Source organism: Oncorhynchus mykiss, chromosome 9 (assembly GCF_013265735.2).
Source record: "Oncorhynchus mykiss isolate Arlee chromosome 9, USDA_OmykA_1.1, whole genome shotgun sequence".
NCBI lineage: Eukaryota > Metazoa > Chordata > Actinopteri > Salmoniformes > Salmonidae > Oncorhynchus > Oncorhynchus mykiss.
In genome coordinates, this window is record NC_048573.1 from 68,905,527 (window position 1) to 68,918,055 (window position 12,529).

Here is a 12,529-nt window from a genome sequence, read left to right on the forward strand (position 1 = left end):
CTGAGGAGTCTACTGTAGTCTGGGGGGGGGGGGGGGTCCTGAGGCATATACTGTAGTCTGAGGATGGTGTGGGTCCTGAGGTATATACTGTGGTCTGAGGATGGCGTGGGTCCTGAGGTATATACTGTGGTCTGAGGATGGCGTGGGTCCTGAGGCATGTACTGTAGTCTGAGGATGGCGTGGGTCCTGAGGCATATACTGTAGTCTGAGGATGGCGTGGGTCCTGAGGCATATACTGTAGTCTGAGGATGGCGTGGGTCTTGAGGTATATACTGTAGTCTGAGGATGGTGTGGGTCCTGAGGTATATACTGTGGTCTGAGGATGGCGTGAGTCCTGAGGTATATACTGTGGTCTGAGGATGGCGTGGGTCCTGAGGTATATACTGTGGTCTGAGGATGGCGTGGGTCCTGAGGTATATACTGTAGTCTGAGGATGGTGTGGGTCCTGAGGCATATACTGTAGTCTGAGGAGGGCGTGGGTCCTGAGGCATATACTGTAGTCTGAGGATGGTGTGGGTCCTGAGGTATATACTGTAGTCTGGGGGGGGTCCTGAGGTATATACTGTAGTCTGAGGATGGCGTGAGTCCTGAGGAGTCTACTGTAGTCTGAGGATGGTGTGGGTCCTGAGGTATATACTGTAGTCTGAGGATGGCGTGGGTCCTGAGGTATATACTGTGGTCTGAGGATGGCGTGGGTCCTGAGGTATATACTGTAGTCTGAGGATGGCGTGAGTCCTGAGGTATATACTGTAGTCTGAGGATGGCGTGGGTCCTGAGGTATATACTGTAGTCTGAGGATGGCGTGGGTCCTGAGGTATATACTGTAGTCTGAGGATGGCGTGAGTCCTGAGGTATATACTGTAGTCTGAGGATGGTGTGGGTCCTGAGGTATATACTGTAGTCTGAGGATGGCGTGGGTCCTGAGGTATATACTGTAGTCTGAGGATGGCGTGGGTCCTGAGGTATATACTGTAGTCTGAGGATGGCGTGGGTCCTGAGGTATATACTGTAGTCTGAGGATGGCGTGGGTCCTGAGGCATGTACTGTAGTCTGAGGATGGCGTGGGTACTGAGGCGTATAATACAGTCTGCGGAGGGGGGTGACAATCTGAGGCTGGAACAGCTGCATGTCCTCTGAGTAACTGTTGAACTTGACATTTTCCCAGCATCTCTTCCTGCTTGTCTCCCATATGGTCTATTCCTGTACACGGAGGCAGGCAAGCTCCTCTGCCCCCGGGGGAAATCTACATTTCCTATCCAGGGGGGAGATGAACTCCCGGGCTGTGTTCAGTCAAGGTTAAGTGTGGTCAGTAATGGCCTCAGATCTGAATTCAAGGGTCAATTGAAGGAATTTTACAAGGTAATAAGCTCACCACAGCTGTGAGGAGTCACAGTTTAACTTTATTCCCTCACAATCAACTTTAATTATATTTTTTGAATGTGACACTATCCAATCTCCCACCTCTATAACAGCCAATGATTTGCGATTCACACACACACACACACACACACACACAAAAACTCTTGATAGGTATGTTTTGTCTTTGAAGTTTCCTATTTAACACTTTCCATCGCCTGTTCTGTTCCTATTTCCTCTTGTGTTTTCCATGACTACAACCTTTTGACACTGTGTTTTATGTCCGGCCTTTGTATCTGGGGGCATAGAATTGTCCAAAGTAACCAACTGACGACAATCCTACATTTGAGGATTGATTGATACATTACATCGCCAAAAGTATTTGGACACCTGCTCATCGAACATCTCATTCCAAAATGATGGGCATTAATATGGAGTTGGATTCTCCTTTACTGCTATAACAGCCTCCATTTTCTTTCCACCAGACGTTAGAACGTAGCTGATTAACTGATTCTTAGTCATTAGTTCACCCAAATGACACATTGAAAAATTGTTTTCCTTACTTTGGTACTTACTTTGGTACTTATATTAGCATTTTCACGCTTAATGTCTAAATCATCCATAATGACCTTCTTTGAGTTACACGGTACATTTGCAGATACTTTAGGATGATTTGGACATGACATGCATAAACTATTCCTTTAAATATAACCAGCTTTCACATAGCCTTTTACTAGGAGCAACCTTCCTAAAGTGAAGAGGTTGGTAAGGCCCAAATATTGTACTTGAATATACAGCACATTTTGTTTCTGATTAGCTTATTACTTTGGTCTTGTGGTCTGTGATATGGACCATGTTTTTGTTCTTCCTGTTTAGGGATCATGCCCACACTTGGTGCAAATCTGTCCTTGCCCATAGAGATAGATAGATGGCTCTAGTGCCCAAAAGCCTGTTTTAGCATGGGCAGCGCCATTGAGGATTTTTACCATTTTGAAGTCGTCAGCTTAGTGGGACTTCCTATGGGTTAAGGAAGAATCACATAATTCTATCCAGGTCACAAGGAGGGATCTGCCAATACATTATACTCATGAGAAAATGTTTCATGACTGCAGGGTGCAGTCTCCAACCTTGGCTTTATACCTGTTCAAACAACACCCTCTAGGTGGCAGTATGCACCCTTTCAGTTTGTTTATCAACTCATAGAAGTAGTAGAAGAAAAAAAATGGTCTACATCCAAATGGAGATGGCCTCAATTGGTGCTGCCCGTGCTCTCACAGACGCCATGGGGCAGATACAATGATGTGATGTTTATCTAAGTCTATGGGTTTATCATATACAGAAAATAGTGTTCTATTTGAATTGATGCTTAAACGTATGTTTGGAAATAGAAAGCCACCAACAAGTGGTAGGCTATGGGAGGGGCCCCTTAACAGAATAATCACTTTTCTAGCTTTGAGAATGTGGCTAATTTATTTACATAAACTCATAAAGACAAAGGAAGTCAAATACAGTTAATAATAATAAATCATATACATTGTAGTGAAAATAAATCTAGATTACTCAATGTCTTCTATAAAAATGGGAAAAGTAGTGAAAATAAATCTGTATCCCCATAGTTCTGTGACCTCTGACATCATCACAATAAATGTATGGTATATTTCTAGGACAAAAAGCACATGTTCAGCGTAATAAAAACACATTCTCCCAGCTAATAAAAAGGACTATATTAAGTGCCACATAAAATAACAGGGTTAACTGGAACAGGATAGACGTTTTCTTCTTAAATCAGCCATAAATCCCCTTGTGACAGAGGGAAATGGGAGCTTGATGTGTGCAACAGAGAGTGGCAAGTGAATCCATAGCAGCACCCGCCTGTAGCACGCGCTCCAGCAGTTATATCTCTCTGGTCAACCCCAAACCAATTCTTCCTTTGGCCGCCTCTCCTTCCAGTTCTCTGCTGCTAATGACTGGAACGAACTACAAAAATCTCTGAAACTGGAAACACTTATTTCCCTCACTAGCTTTAAGCACCAGATTACTGAGCAGCTCACAGATTACTGCACCTGTACATAGCCCATCTATAAACAACTACCTCGTCCCCTACTGTATTTATTTATTTTGCTCCTTTGCACCCCATTATTTTTATTTCTACTTTTTACATTCTTCCACTGCAAATCTACCATTCCAGTGTTTTACTTGCTATATTGTATTTACTTTGCCACCATGGCCTTTTTTTGCCTTTACCTCCCTTATCTCACCTCATTTGCTCACATCGTATATAGACTTATTTTTCTACTGTATTATTGACTGTATGTTTGTTTTACTCCATGTGTAACTCTGTATTGTGGTGTGTGTCGAACTGCTTTGCTTTATCTTGGCCAGTTCGCAATTGTAAATGAGAACTTGTTCTCAACTTGCCTACCTGGTTAAATAAATAAATAAATAATGTTCCATGTGTCTATAATGAGTGTACAAAAACATTAAGAAACCTGCTTTTTCCATGGCATAGACTGACCAGGTGAATCCAGGTGAAAGCTATGATCCTAATGTGTTGCACCCGATGTCACAGAAAGGCCAAAAAGATAATCAAGCACACCAACCACTCGAGCCACTGTCTGTTCACCTCGCTATCATCCAGAAGGCGAGGCCAGTACAGGTGCATCAAAGCTGTGACTGAAAAACAGCTTCTGTCTCAAGGACATCAGACTGTTAAACAGTCATCACTAGCACAGTGAGGCTGCTGCCTATAGACATACATTTGCAAGAAAAAGTTTGTGAACCCTTTGGAATTACCTGGATTTCTGCATTGATTACTCATAAAATGTGGTCTGATCTTCATCCAAGTCACAATAATTGACAAACACAATCTGACTAAACTAAGAACACACAAACAGTTGTACTTTTCCCATTTTTATTGAAGACATTGAGTAATCATTCACAGTGCAGGCTGGAAAAAGTAAGTGAACCCTTGAATTTAGTAACTTGTAGATCTTCCTTTAGCAGCAACAACCTCCACAGAACGTTTCCTGTAGCTGCTTAGAAGACTTGCACAACGTTGAGGAGGAATTTTTAACCATTCCTCCCTACGAATCTGTTTCAGTTCATCAATATTTCTGAGTTGTCTTGATTGCACAGCCCTCTTCAGGTCATGCCACAGCATCTCAATTGAGTTAAGGTCAGGACTCTGACTTGTCCATTCCAAAACACAAATCTTCCTTTTCAGCCATTCTTTAGATGATTTACTTGTATGCTTTGGGTCATTGTCTTGTTGCATCATCCAACCTCTCTTACGCTTGAGATCATACACTGCTGGCCTGTCATTCTCCTGTAAAATGTCTTGAAACACTTTTGAATTCATTGTTCCCTCAATGATTGCAAGGCGTCCAGGCCCTGAGGCAGCAAAGCAGCCCCAAACCATGATGCTCCCTCCACCATGCTTCACAGTTGCGATGAGATTTTGGTGTTGGTGTGCAGTGCCTTTTTTCCTCCATAAGGCATTGTGCATTTTTCCCAAAAAGTTAAACTTTTGTCTCATCTGTCCACAGCAACATTTTCCTAGAAGCGTTGTGGAACATCCAGGTGGTCTTGGGCAAACTTGAGACGTGCCGCAATGTTTTTTTTTTTAGACAGCAGGGGTTTCCTTCATGGTGTCCTTCCATAAACACCATAGTTGTTCAGTGTTTTTCTGATAGTGGACACCTGAACACAGACTTTCGTTGTTTGTAGAGTTTTCTGGAGGTCTTTTGTTGTTGCCCTTGGGTTCTTTCTCACCTCGTTCAGGATTACGCATTGTACTCTTGTGGTGATCTTTGCAGGACGCCCACTCCTAGGGAGAGTAGCTACAGTCCTGAATCTACTCCATTTGTAGACAATTTGTCTCACCGTGGATGAACACCAAGGTCTTTAGCAATGCTTTTGTAACCTTTTCCAGCTTCGTGCGTCTCTATAATGTGTCTCTATAATGTGTCTCTATAATCCGTCTCTATAATGCGTCTCTATAATGTGTCTCTATAATGTGTCTCTATAATGCATCTCTAAAATGTGTCTCTAAAATGTGTCTCTATAATGTGTCTCTATAATGTGTCTCTATAATGTGTCTCTATAATGTGTCTCTATAATGCGTCTTCTAAGGTCCTGTGAAAGTTGTTGGGATCGAGGCATGGTTCACACTAACCAATCTTTCTGGAGAAGAACAGATTTGTCAGTAACCAGGCTTCGTGTGCCTTTATTTAAAGGGCAGGGCACCTGTGCAACCCACACCTCCAATCTCATCTCCTTAATTGAAACACATGACTCCATATAGCTTTTGGAGGAGTCGTTAACACAGAGGTTCACATACTTTTTTCCAGCCTGCATTGTGAATGATTACTCAATGTCTTCAATAAAAATGGGAAAAGTACATCCGTTTGTGTGTTCTTAGTTTAGTCAGATTGTGTTTGTCTATTATTGTGACTTAGATGAAGATCAGACCACATTTTATGAGTAATCAATGCAGAAATCCAGGTAATTTCAAAGGGTTCGCAAACTTTCTTGCAACTGTAGACTTAACTGGCCACTTTAACAACTGGAACACCAGTCACTTTAATAATGTTTACATATCTTGCTTTACTCATCTCATGTACAGTATATACTGTATCCTATACTATTCTACTGTATCTTAGTCTATGCCGCTCTGACATTGCTCGTCCATATATTACATACTCTTAATTCCATATATTACATACTCTTAATTCCATTCCTTTACTTAGATTTGTGTGTATTGGGTGTATTTTGTGAAATTGTTAAATATTACTTGTTAGATGTTACTGAACTGTCGGAGCTAGAAACACAAGAATTTCGCTACACCCGCAATAACATCTGCTAAACACGTGTATGTAACCAATAACATCTGCTGAACACGTGTATGTGACCAATAACATCTGCTAAACACGTGTATGTGACCAATACAATTTGATTTGATTTGATTTACACTCTGCGTATATTAAAGGGCACTTCGTTTAATTTAGCAAGCAGGCTTTTAAAATTCAATATTCTACTTAAAATATCAAAAGTACACAAAATGTGCTCTTTTAGTGTCACTGTATCTGATCTGATATTGAAATGAATGCAGCATTCTGGCTTTAACGACCTCTGTTAACTTTGGTATACTTTGATAACCAGTACTACGTGTCTGGAAGCCCAGCTCTAGATCCTCAGGCTTTATCCAAACATTCTCCCTGTGATCAGTCTGCTCCACACAGGATCTAAGGACAAAGTTGATTAACATGAGTTCATTTTACTGTGGTTAAAGCAGGAGGGGTTCAGTTGAAAACACACAAATGGGGATCTGGAAACAACTGGAGGGGTAGGAGGAGGGGGTTAGGGCAAGAGAGTTGGGGGTAGGTGGGGGTTAGGGAAAGAAAGTTGGGGTGGGGGGATTAGGGAAAGAGAGTTGGGGTAGGGGAGGGGGAGGGGGTAAGAGGAGGCGAGAGAGAGAGGAAAGGGGAGTGGAGTGAGGGAGTGAGAGGGGGTTTTGGAGGCACATCAAGAGTTGGCCTTTTAAAGGGATACTTTGGGATTTTGTCAATGGGGCCCTTTATCTACTTCCCAGGAGTCAGATGAACTCGTGTATACCATTTGTATGGTACCCACAAGTTCATCTGACTCTGGGAAGTAGAAAAAGGGCCTCAGTGCCAAAATACTGAAGTATCCCTTTAAGGGGTATGATATCAAATCCCTGCAAGCTCACATGCAGCAGCCAACACACTCTGAACAGGAGAAACAAACAACAGCAAAAAGACAGGAGAAACAAACAACAACAAGACAGGAGAATCAAACAACAACAAAAAGACAGGAGAATCAAACAACAACAAAAAGACAGGAGAAACAAACAACAAAAAGACAGGAGAAACAAACAACAACATAAAGACAGGAGAAACAAATAACAACAAAAAGACAGGAGAAACAAACAACAACAAAAAGACAGGGGAATCAAACAACAACAAAAAGACAGGAGAAACAAACAACAACAAAAAGACAGGAGAAACAAACAACAACAAAAAGACAGGAGAAACAAACAACAACAAAAAAGACAGAGGAAACAAACAACAAGAAGACAGGAGAAACAAACAACAACAAAAAGACAGAAGAAACAAACAACAACAAAAAGACAGAAGAAACAAACAACAACAAAAAGACAGAAGAAACAAACAACAACAAAAAGACAGGGGAAACAAACAACAACAACAAGAAGACAGGAGAAACAAACAACAACAAAAAGACAGGAGAAACAAACAACAACAAGACAGGAGAAACAAACAACAACAAGACAGGAGAAACAAACAACAACAAGACAGGAGAAACAAACAACAACAAGACAGGAGAAACAAACAACAACAAGACAGGAGAAACAAACAACAACAACAAGAAGACAGGAGAAACAAACAACAACAAGACAGGAGAAACAAACAACAACAAGACAGGAGAAACAAACAACAACAAGACAGGAGAAACAAACAACAACAACAAGACAGGAGAAACAAACAACAACAAGACAGGAGAAACAAACAGCAACAAGACAGGAGAAACAAACAACAACAAAAAGACAGAAGAAACAAACAACAACAAAAAGACAGGGGAAACAAACAGCAACAACAAGAAGACAGGAGAAACAAACAACAACAAAAAGACAGGAGAAACAAACAACAACAAGACAGGAGAAACAAACAACAACAAGACAGGAGAATCAAACAACAACAAAAAGACAGGAGAAACAAACAACAACAAGACAGGATAAACAAACAACAACAAAAAGACAGGAGAAACAAACAACAACAAAAAGACAGAAGAAACAAACAACAACAAAAAGACAGGAGAAACAAACAACAAAAAGACAGGAGAAACAAACAACAACAAGAAGACAGGAGAAACAAACAACAACAAAAAGACAGGAGAAGGGCCTCCCGGGTGGCGCAGTGGTTGAGGGCGCTGTACTGCAGCGCCAGCTGTGCCATCAGAGTCCCTGGGTTCGCACACAGGCTCTGTCATAACCGGCCGCGACCGGGAGGTCCGTGGGGCGACGCACAATTGGCCTAGCGTCGTCCGGGTTAGGGAGGGATTGGTCGGTAGGGATCTCCTTGTCTCATCGCACACCAGTGACTCCTGTGGCGGGCCGGGCGCAGTGCGCGCTAGCCAAGGTTGCCAGGTGCACGGTGTAGCCTGGCTTCCGGGTTGGATGCGCGTTGTGTTAAGAAGCAGTACGGCTGGTTGGGTTGTGTATCGGAGGACGCATGACATTCAGCCTTCGTCTCTCCCGAGCCCATACGGGAGTTGTAGCAATGAGACAAGATAGTAGCTACTACAACAATTGGATACCACAAAATTGGGGAGAAAAAGGGGTAAAATTCAAAAAACAAAAAAAGACAGGATAAACAAACAACAACAACAAGACAGGAGAAACAAACAACAACAAAAAGACAGGAGAAACAAACAACAACACAAAAGACAGGGGAAACAAACAGCAACAAGACAGGAGAAACAAACAACAACAAAAAGACAGGAGAAACAAACAACAACAAAAAGACAGGAGAAACAAACAACAACAAAAAGACAGGGGAAACAAACAACAACAACAAGAAGACAGGAGAAACAAACAACAACAAAAAGACAGGAGAAACAAACAACAACAAGACAGGAGAAACAAACAACAACAAGACAGGAGAATCAAACAACAACAAAAAGACAGAAGAAACAAACAACAACAAAAGACAGGGGAAACAAACAACAACAAAAAGACAGGAGAAACAAACAACAACAAAAGACAGGAGAAACAAACAACAACAAAAAGACAGGAGAAACAAACAACAAGAAGACAGGAGAAACAAACAACAACAAAAAGACAGGGGAAACAAACAACAACAAAAAGACAGGAGAAACAAACAACAACAAAAGACAGGAGAAACAAACAACAACAAAAAGACTATGAGAAACAAACAACAACAAGACAGGAGAAACAAAGAAAGAATAAGACTAATGTTGCTCTCTGACTCTAGGATCTGGACGACTGACGAGCCTCTTCTGGGAGCAGTAGCAAAGTGTCATAGCAGGTTAGCAGGTCTGTAAGTTAACTTTGTCTAGCCTCTGAGGTGGAGACAAAATGTTAGATGTTTAGCTTATAGATGACTATAAGCTAAACAGCACTTCTGACCACTTGGAACTTATGTTGCAAGTTTGTAACTGGTCTGGGAAGAGGAGACTGCTTCCATGCTAAGAGATATGTGGTTCCATGCTAAGAGGTATGTGGTTCCATGCTAAGAGGTCTGTGGTTCCATGCTAAGAGGTCTGTGGTTCCATGCTAAGAGGTCTGTGGTTCCATGCTAAGAGGTCTGTGGTTCCATGCTAAGAGGTCTGTGGTTCCATGCTAAGAGGTCTGTCGTTCCGTGCTAAGAGGTCTGTGGTTCCATGCTAAGAGGTCTGTGGTTCCGTGCTAAGAGGTCGGTCGTTCCGTGCTAAGAGGTCTGTGGTTCCATGCTAAGAGGTCTGTGGTTCCATGCTAAGAGGTCTGTGGTTCCGTGCTAAGAGGTCTGTGGTTCCATGCTAAGAGGTCTGTGGTTCCATGCTAAGAGGTCTGTGGTTCCATGCTAAGAGGTCTGTGGTTCCATGCTAAGAGGTCTGTGGTTCCGTGCTAAGAGGTCTGTGGTTCCGTGCTAAGAGGTCTGTGGTTCCATGCTAAGAGGTCTGTGGTTCCATGCTAAGAGGTCTGTGGTTCCGTGCTAAGAGGTCTGTGGTTCCATGCTAAGAGGTGTGTGGTTCCATGCTAAGAGGTCTGTGGTTCCATGCTAAGAGGTCTGTTGTTCCATGCTAAGAGGTCTGTGGTTCCATGCTAAGAGGTCTGTGGTTCCGTGCTAAGAGGTCTGTGGTTCCATGCTAAGAGGTCTGTGGTTCCATGCTAAGAGGTCTGTCGTTCCGTGCTAAGAGGTCTGTGGTTCCATGCTAAGAGGTCTGTGGTTCCCTGCTAAGAGGTCTGTGGTTCCATGCTAAGAGGTCTGTGGTTCCATGCTAAGAGGTCTGTCGTTCCATGCTAAGAGGTCTGTGGTTCCATGCTAAGAGGTCTGTGGTTCCATGCTAAGAGGTCTGTGGTTCCGTGCTAAGAGGTCTGTGGTTCCATGCTAAGAGGTCTGTAGTTTTAGAGCATCCAAACTGCAACTGTTTGTGTTGGTTGTGTTGGTTTTGATGAACCCATTTCTGACAATACAGAAAATGTCTAGCAAGATTACTGTGTATGTGTGAGCAGGAAACGGAGTGTTCAGAGAGAGAGAGGGAGAAACAAAGAGGGTTTCAGTGCGAGAGAGGGAGGGAGTAACAGAAAGGGTTTCAGAGTGAGAGAGAGAGGGAGTAGGGAGTTTTTCCTAGCCACCGTGCTTCTACACCTGCATTGCTTGAGGTTTGGGGTTTTAGGCTGGGTTTCTATACAGGACTTTGTGACATCAGCTGATGTAAGAAGGGCTGTATAAATACATTTGATTGATTGATTTAAATTTGATTGAGTAGCAGAGGGTTTCAGAGTGAGAGAGGGAGGGAGTAACAGAGGGTTTCAGAGTGAGAGAGAGGGAGTAACAGAGACGGTTTCAGAGTGAGAGAGAGAGAGGGAGTAACAGAGACGGTTTCAGAGTGAGAGAGAGAGGGAGTAACAGAGGGTTTCAGAGTGAGAGAGAGAAGGAGTAACAGAGGGGGTTTCAGAGTGAGAGAGAGAAGGAGAAACATAGAGGGTTTCAGAGTGAGAGAGAGAAGGAATAACAGAGGGGGTTTCAGAGTGAGAGAGAGAAGGAGAAACATAGAGGGTTTCAGAGTGAGAGAGAGAAGGAGTAACAGAGGGGGTTTCAGAGTGAGAGAGAGAAGGAGTAACAGAGACGGTTTCAGAGTGAGAGAGAGAGGGAGTAACAAAGAAGGTTTCAGAGTGAGAGAGAGAAGGAGTAACAGAGAGTGTTTCAGAGTGAGAGAGAGAGGGAGAAACAGAGACGGTTTCAGAGTGAGAGAGAGAGGGAGAAACAGAGACGGTTTCAGAGTGAGAGAGAGAGGGAGAAACAGAGACGGTTTCAGAGTGAGAGAGAGAGGGAGAAACAGAGACGGTTTCAGAGTGAGAGAAGGAGTAACAGAGGGGGTTTCAGAGTGAGAGAGGGAGGGAGGGAGAAACAGAGGGATTCAGAGTGAGAGAGGGAGGGAGAAACAGAGAGTGTTTCAGAGCAAGAGGGAGGGAGAAACAGAGTGTTTCAGAGCAAGAGGGAGGGAGAAACAGAGAGTGTTTCAGAGCAAGAGGGAGGGAGAAACAGAGAGGTATTGATATTGCTATGAGAGAAGACAGAGGGAGAGAGACCATATATGTAAAGAATATAGTATATGAGTATTTGAGAGACGGGGGATGCATGTGTCTGTGGGAGACAGAGAGAGGAGTGAGAGAAGGTATATCCTCTGGCCCTTGGAGAGTGAGCGTGAGGCTGAATGGGAGCCAGAAAAAGGGGAAGGGCCTCGCGTCAGCCAACAAAAACAGCTGCCTGAGACTACGCAGGAAAACAGTGTCTGGTAGAGTATAGGGAGAGGTGGACAGGGAGAGAGAGGACAGAAGAGAGAGCGCGCCAGGGCTCACATCTCTATATGGGTTGCGTCCTGACTGCGGAGCCTTGCTGTGGGGAGGAAGCAGAGCCTGTGCCCGTGGTGAGAGGGTCACTGACGCAGAGAGGTCCAGAGAGGTCCAACAGCGGCAGGATGAGGCTGACTAAGGTGAGTCTCTGGGTGGGCTCATCTATGGGGCCACAGCTGGTCCAATACAATAGAGCTGAGTTTTAGGACCCTTTCACATCCTGATTTATATTTGCATATTTTCATCAAGGAATGTGTATGTGTTTGGTCTGTGTATATGAGTGTGCTTGTTACTGTGAGTTGTGTCTGGTGTCTGTGCCCATGTTTGGGTGCAGGTTTTAAATTACAGTGGGGGTTGGGGGGGGCTCCCCCATAACAAATCAGGGCCCCCTTATCAGAATAGAAATGGTCAAAGATATGGACGTTGGAGAACCACAAGAGATGTTGGGCACCCCAAAGAGATGTTGGGCACCCCAAAGAGATGTTGGGCACCCCAAAGAGATGTTGGGCACCCCCAAGAGATGTTGGGCACCCCCAAGAGATGTTGGGCACCCACAAG

At 43.5% G+C, this 12,529-nt stretch overlaps 1 protein-coding gene across 2 annotated transcripts in view; it reads left to right on the top strand.

Moving 5' to 3' along the window:
- The first annotated feature begins 11,657 nt into the window (after positions 1–11,657).
- Positions 11,658–12,529, top strand: part of LOC110531258 (tensin-2) — a 75,889-nt gene continuing 75,017 nt past the window's right edge. For both annotated transcript variants that reach the window (XM_036988832.1, XM_036988833.1), the window contains exon 1: positions 11,658–12,111. In XM_036988832.1, coding sequence (XP_036844727.1) covers positions 11,986–12,111 — 126 coding nt within the window. In that variant the 5' untranslated portion in view covers positions 11,658–11,985. The remainder of the gene's footprint in view (positions 12,112–12,529) is intronic.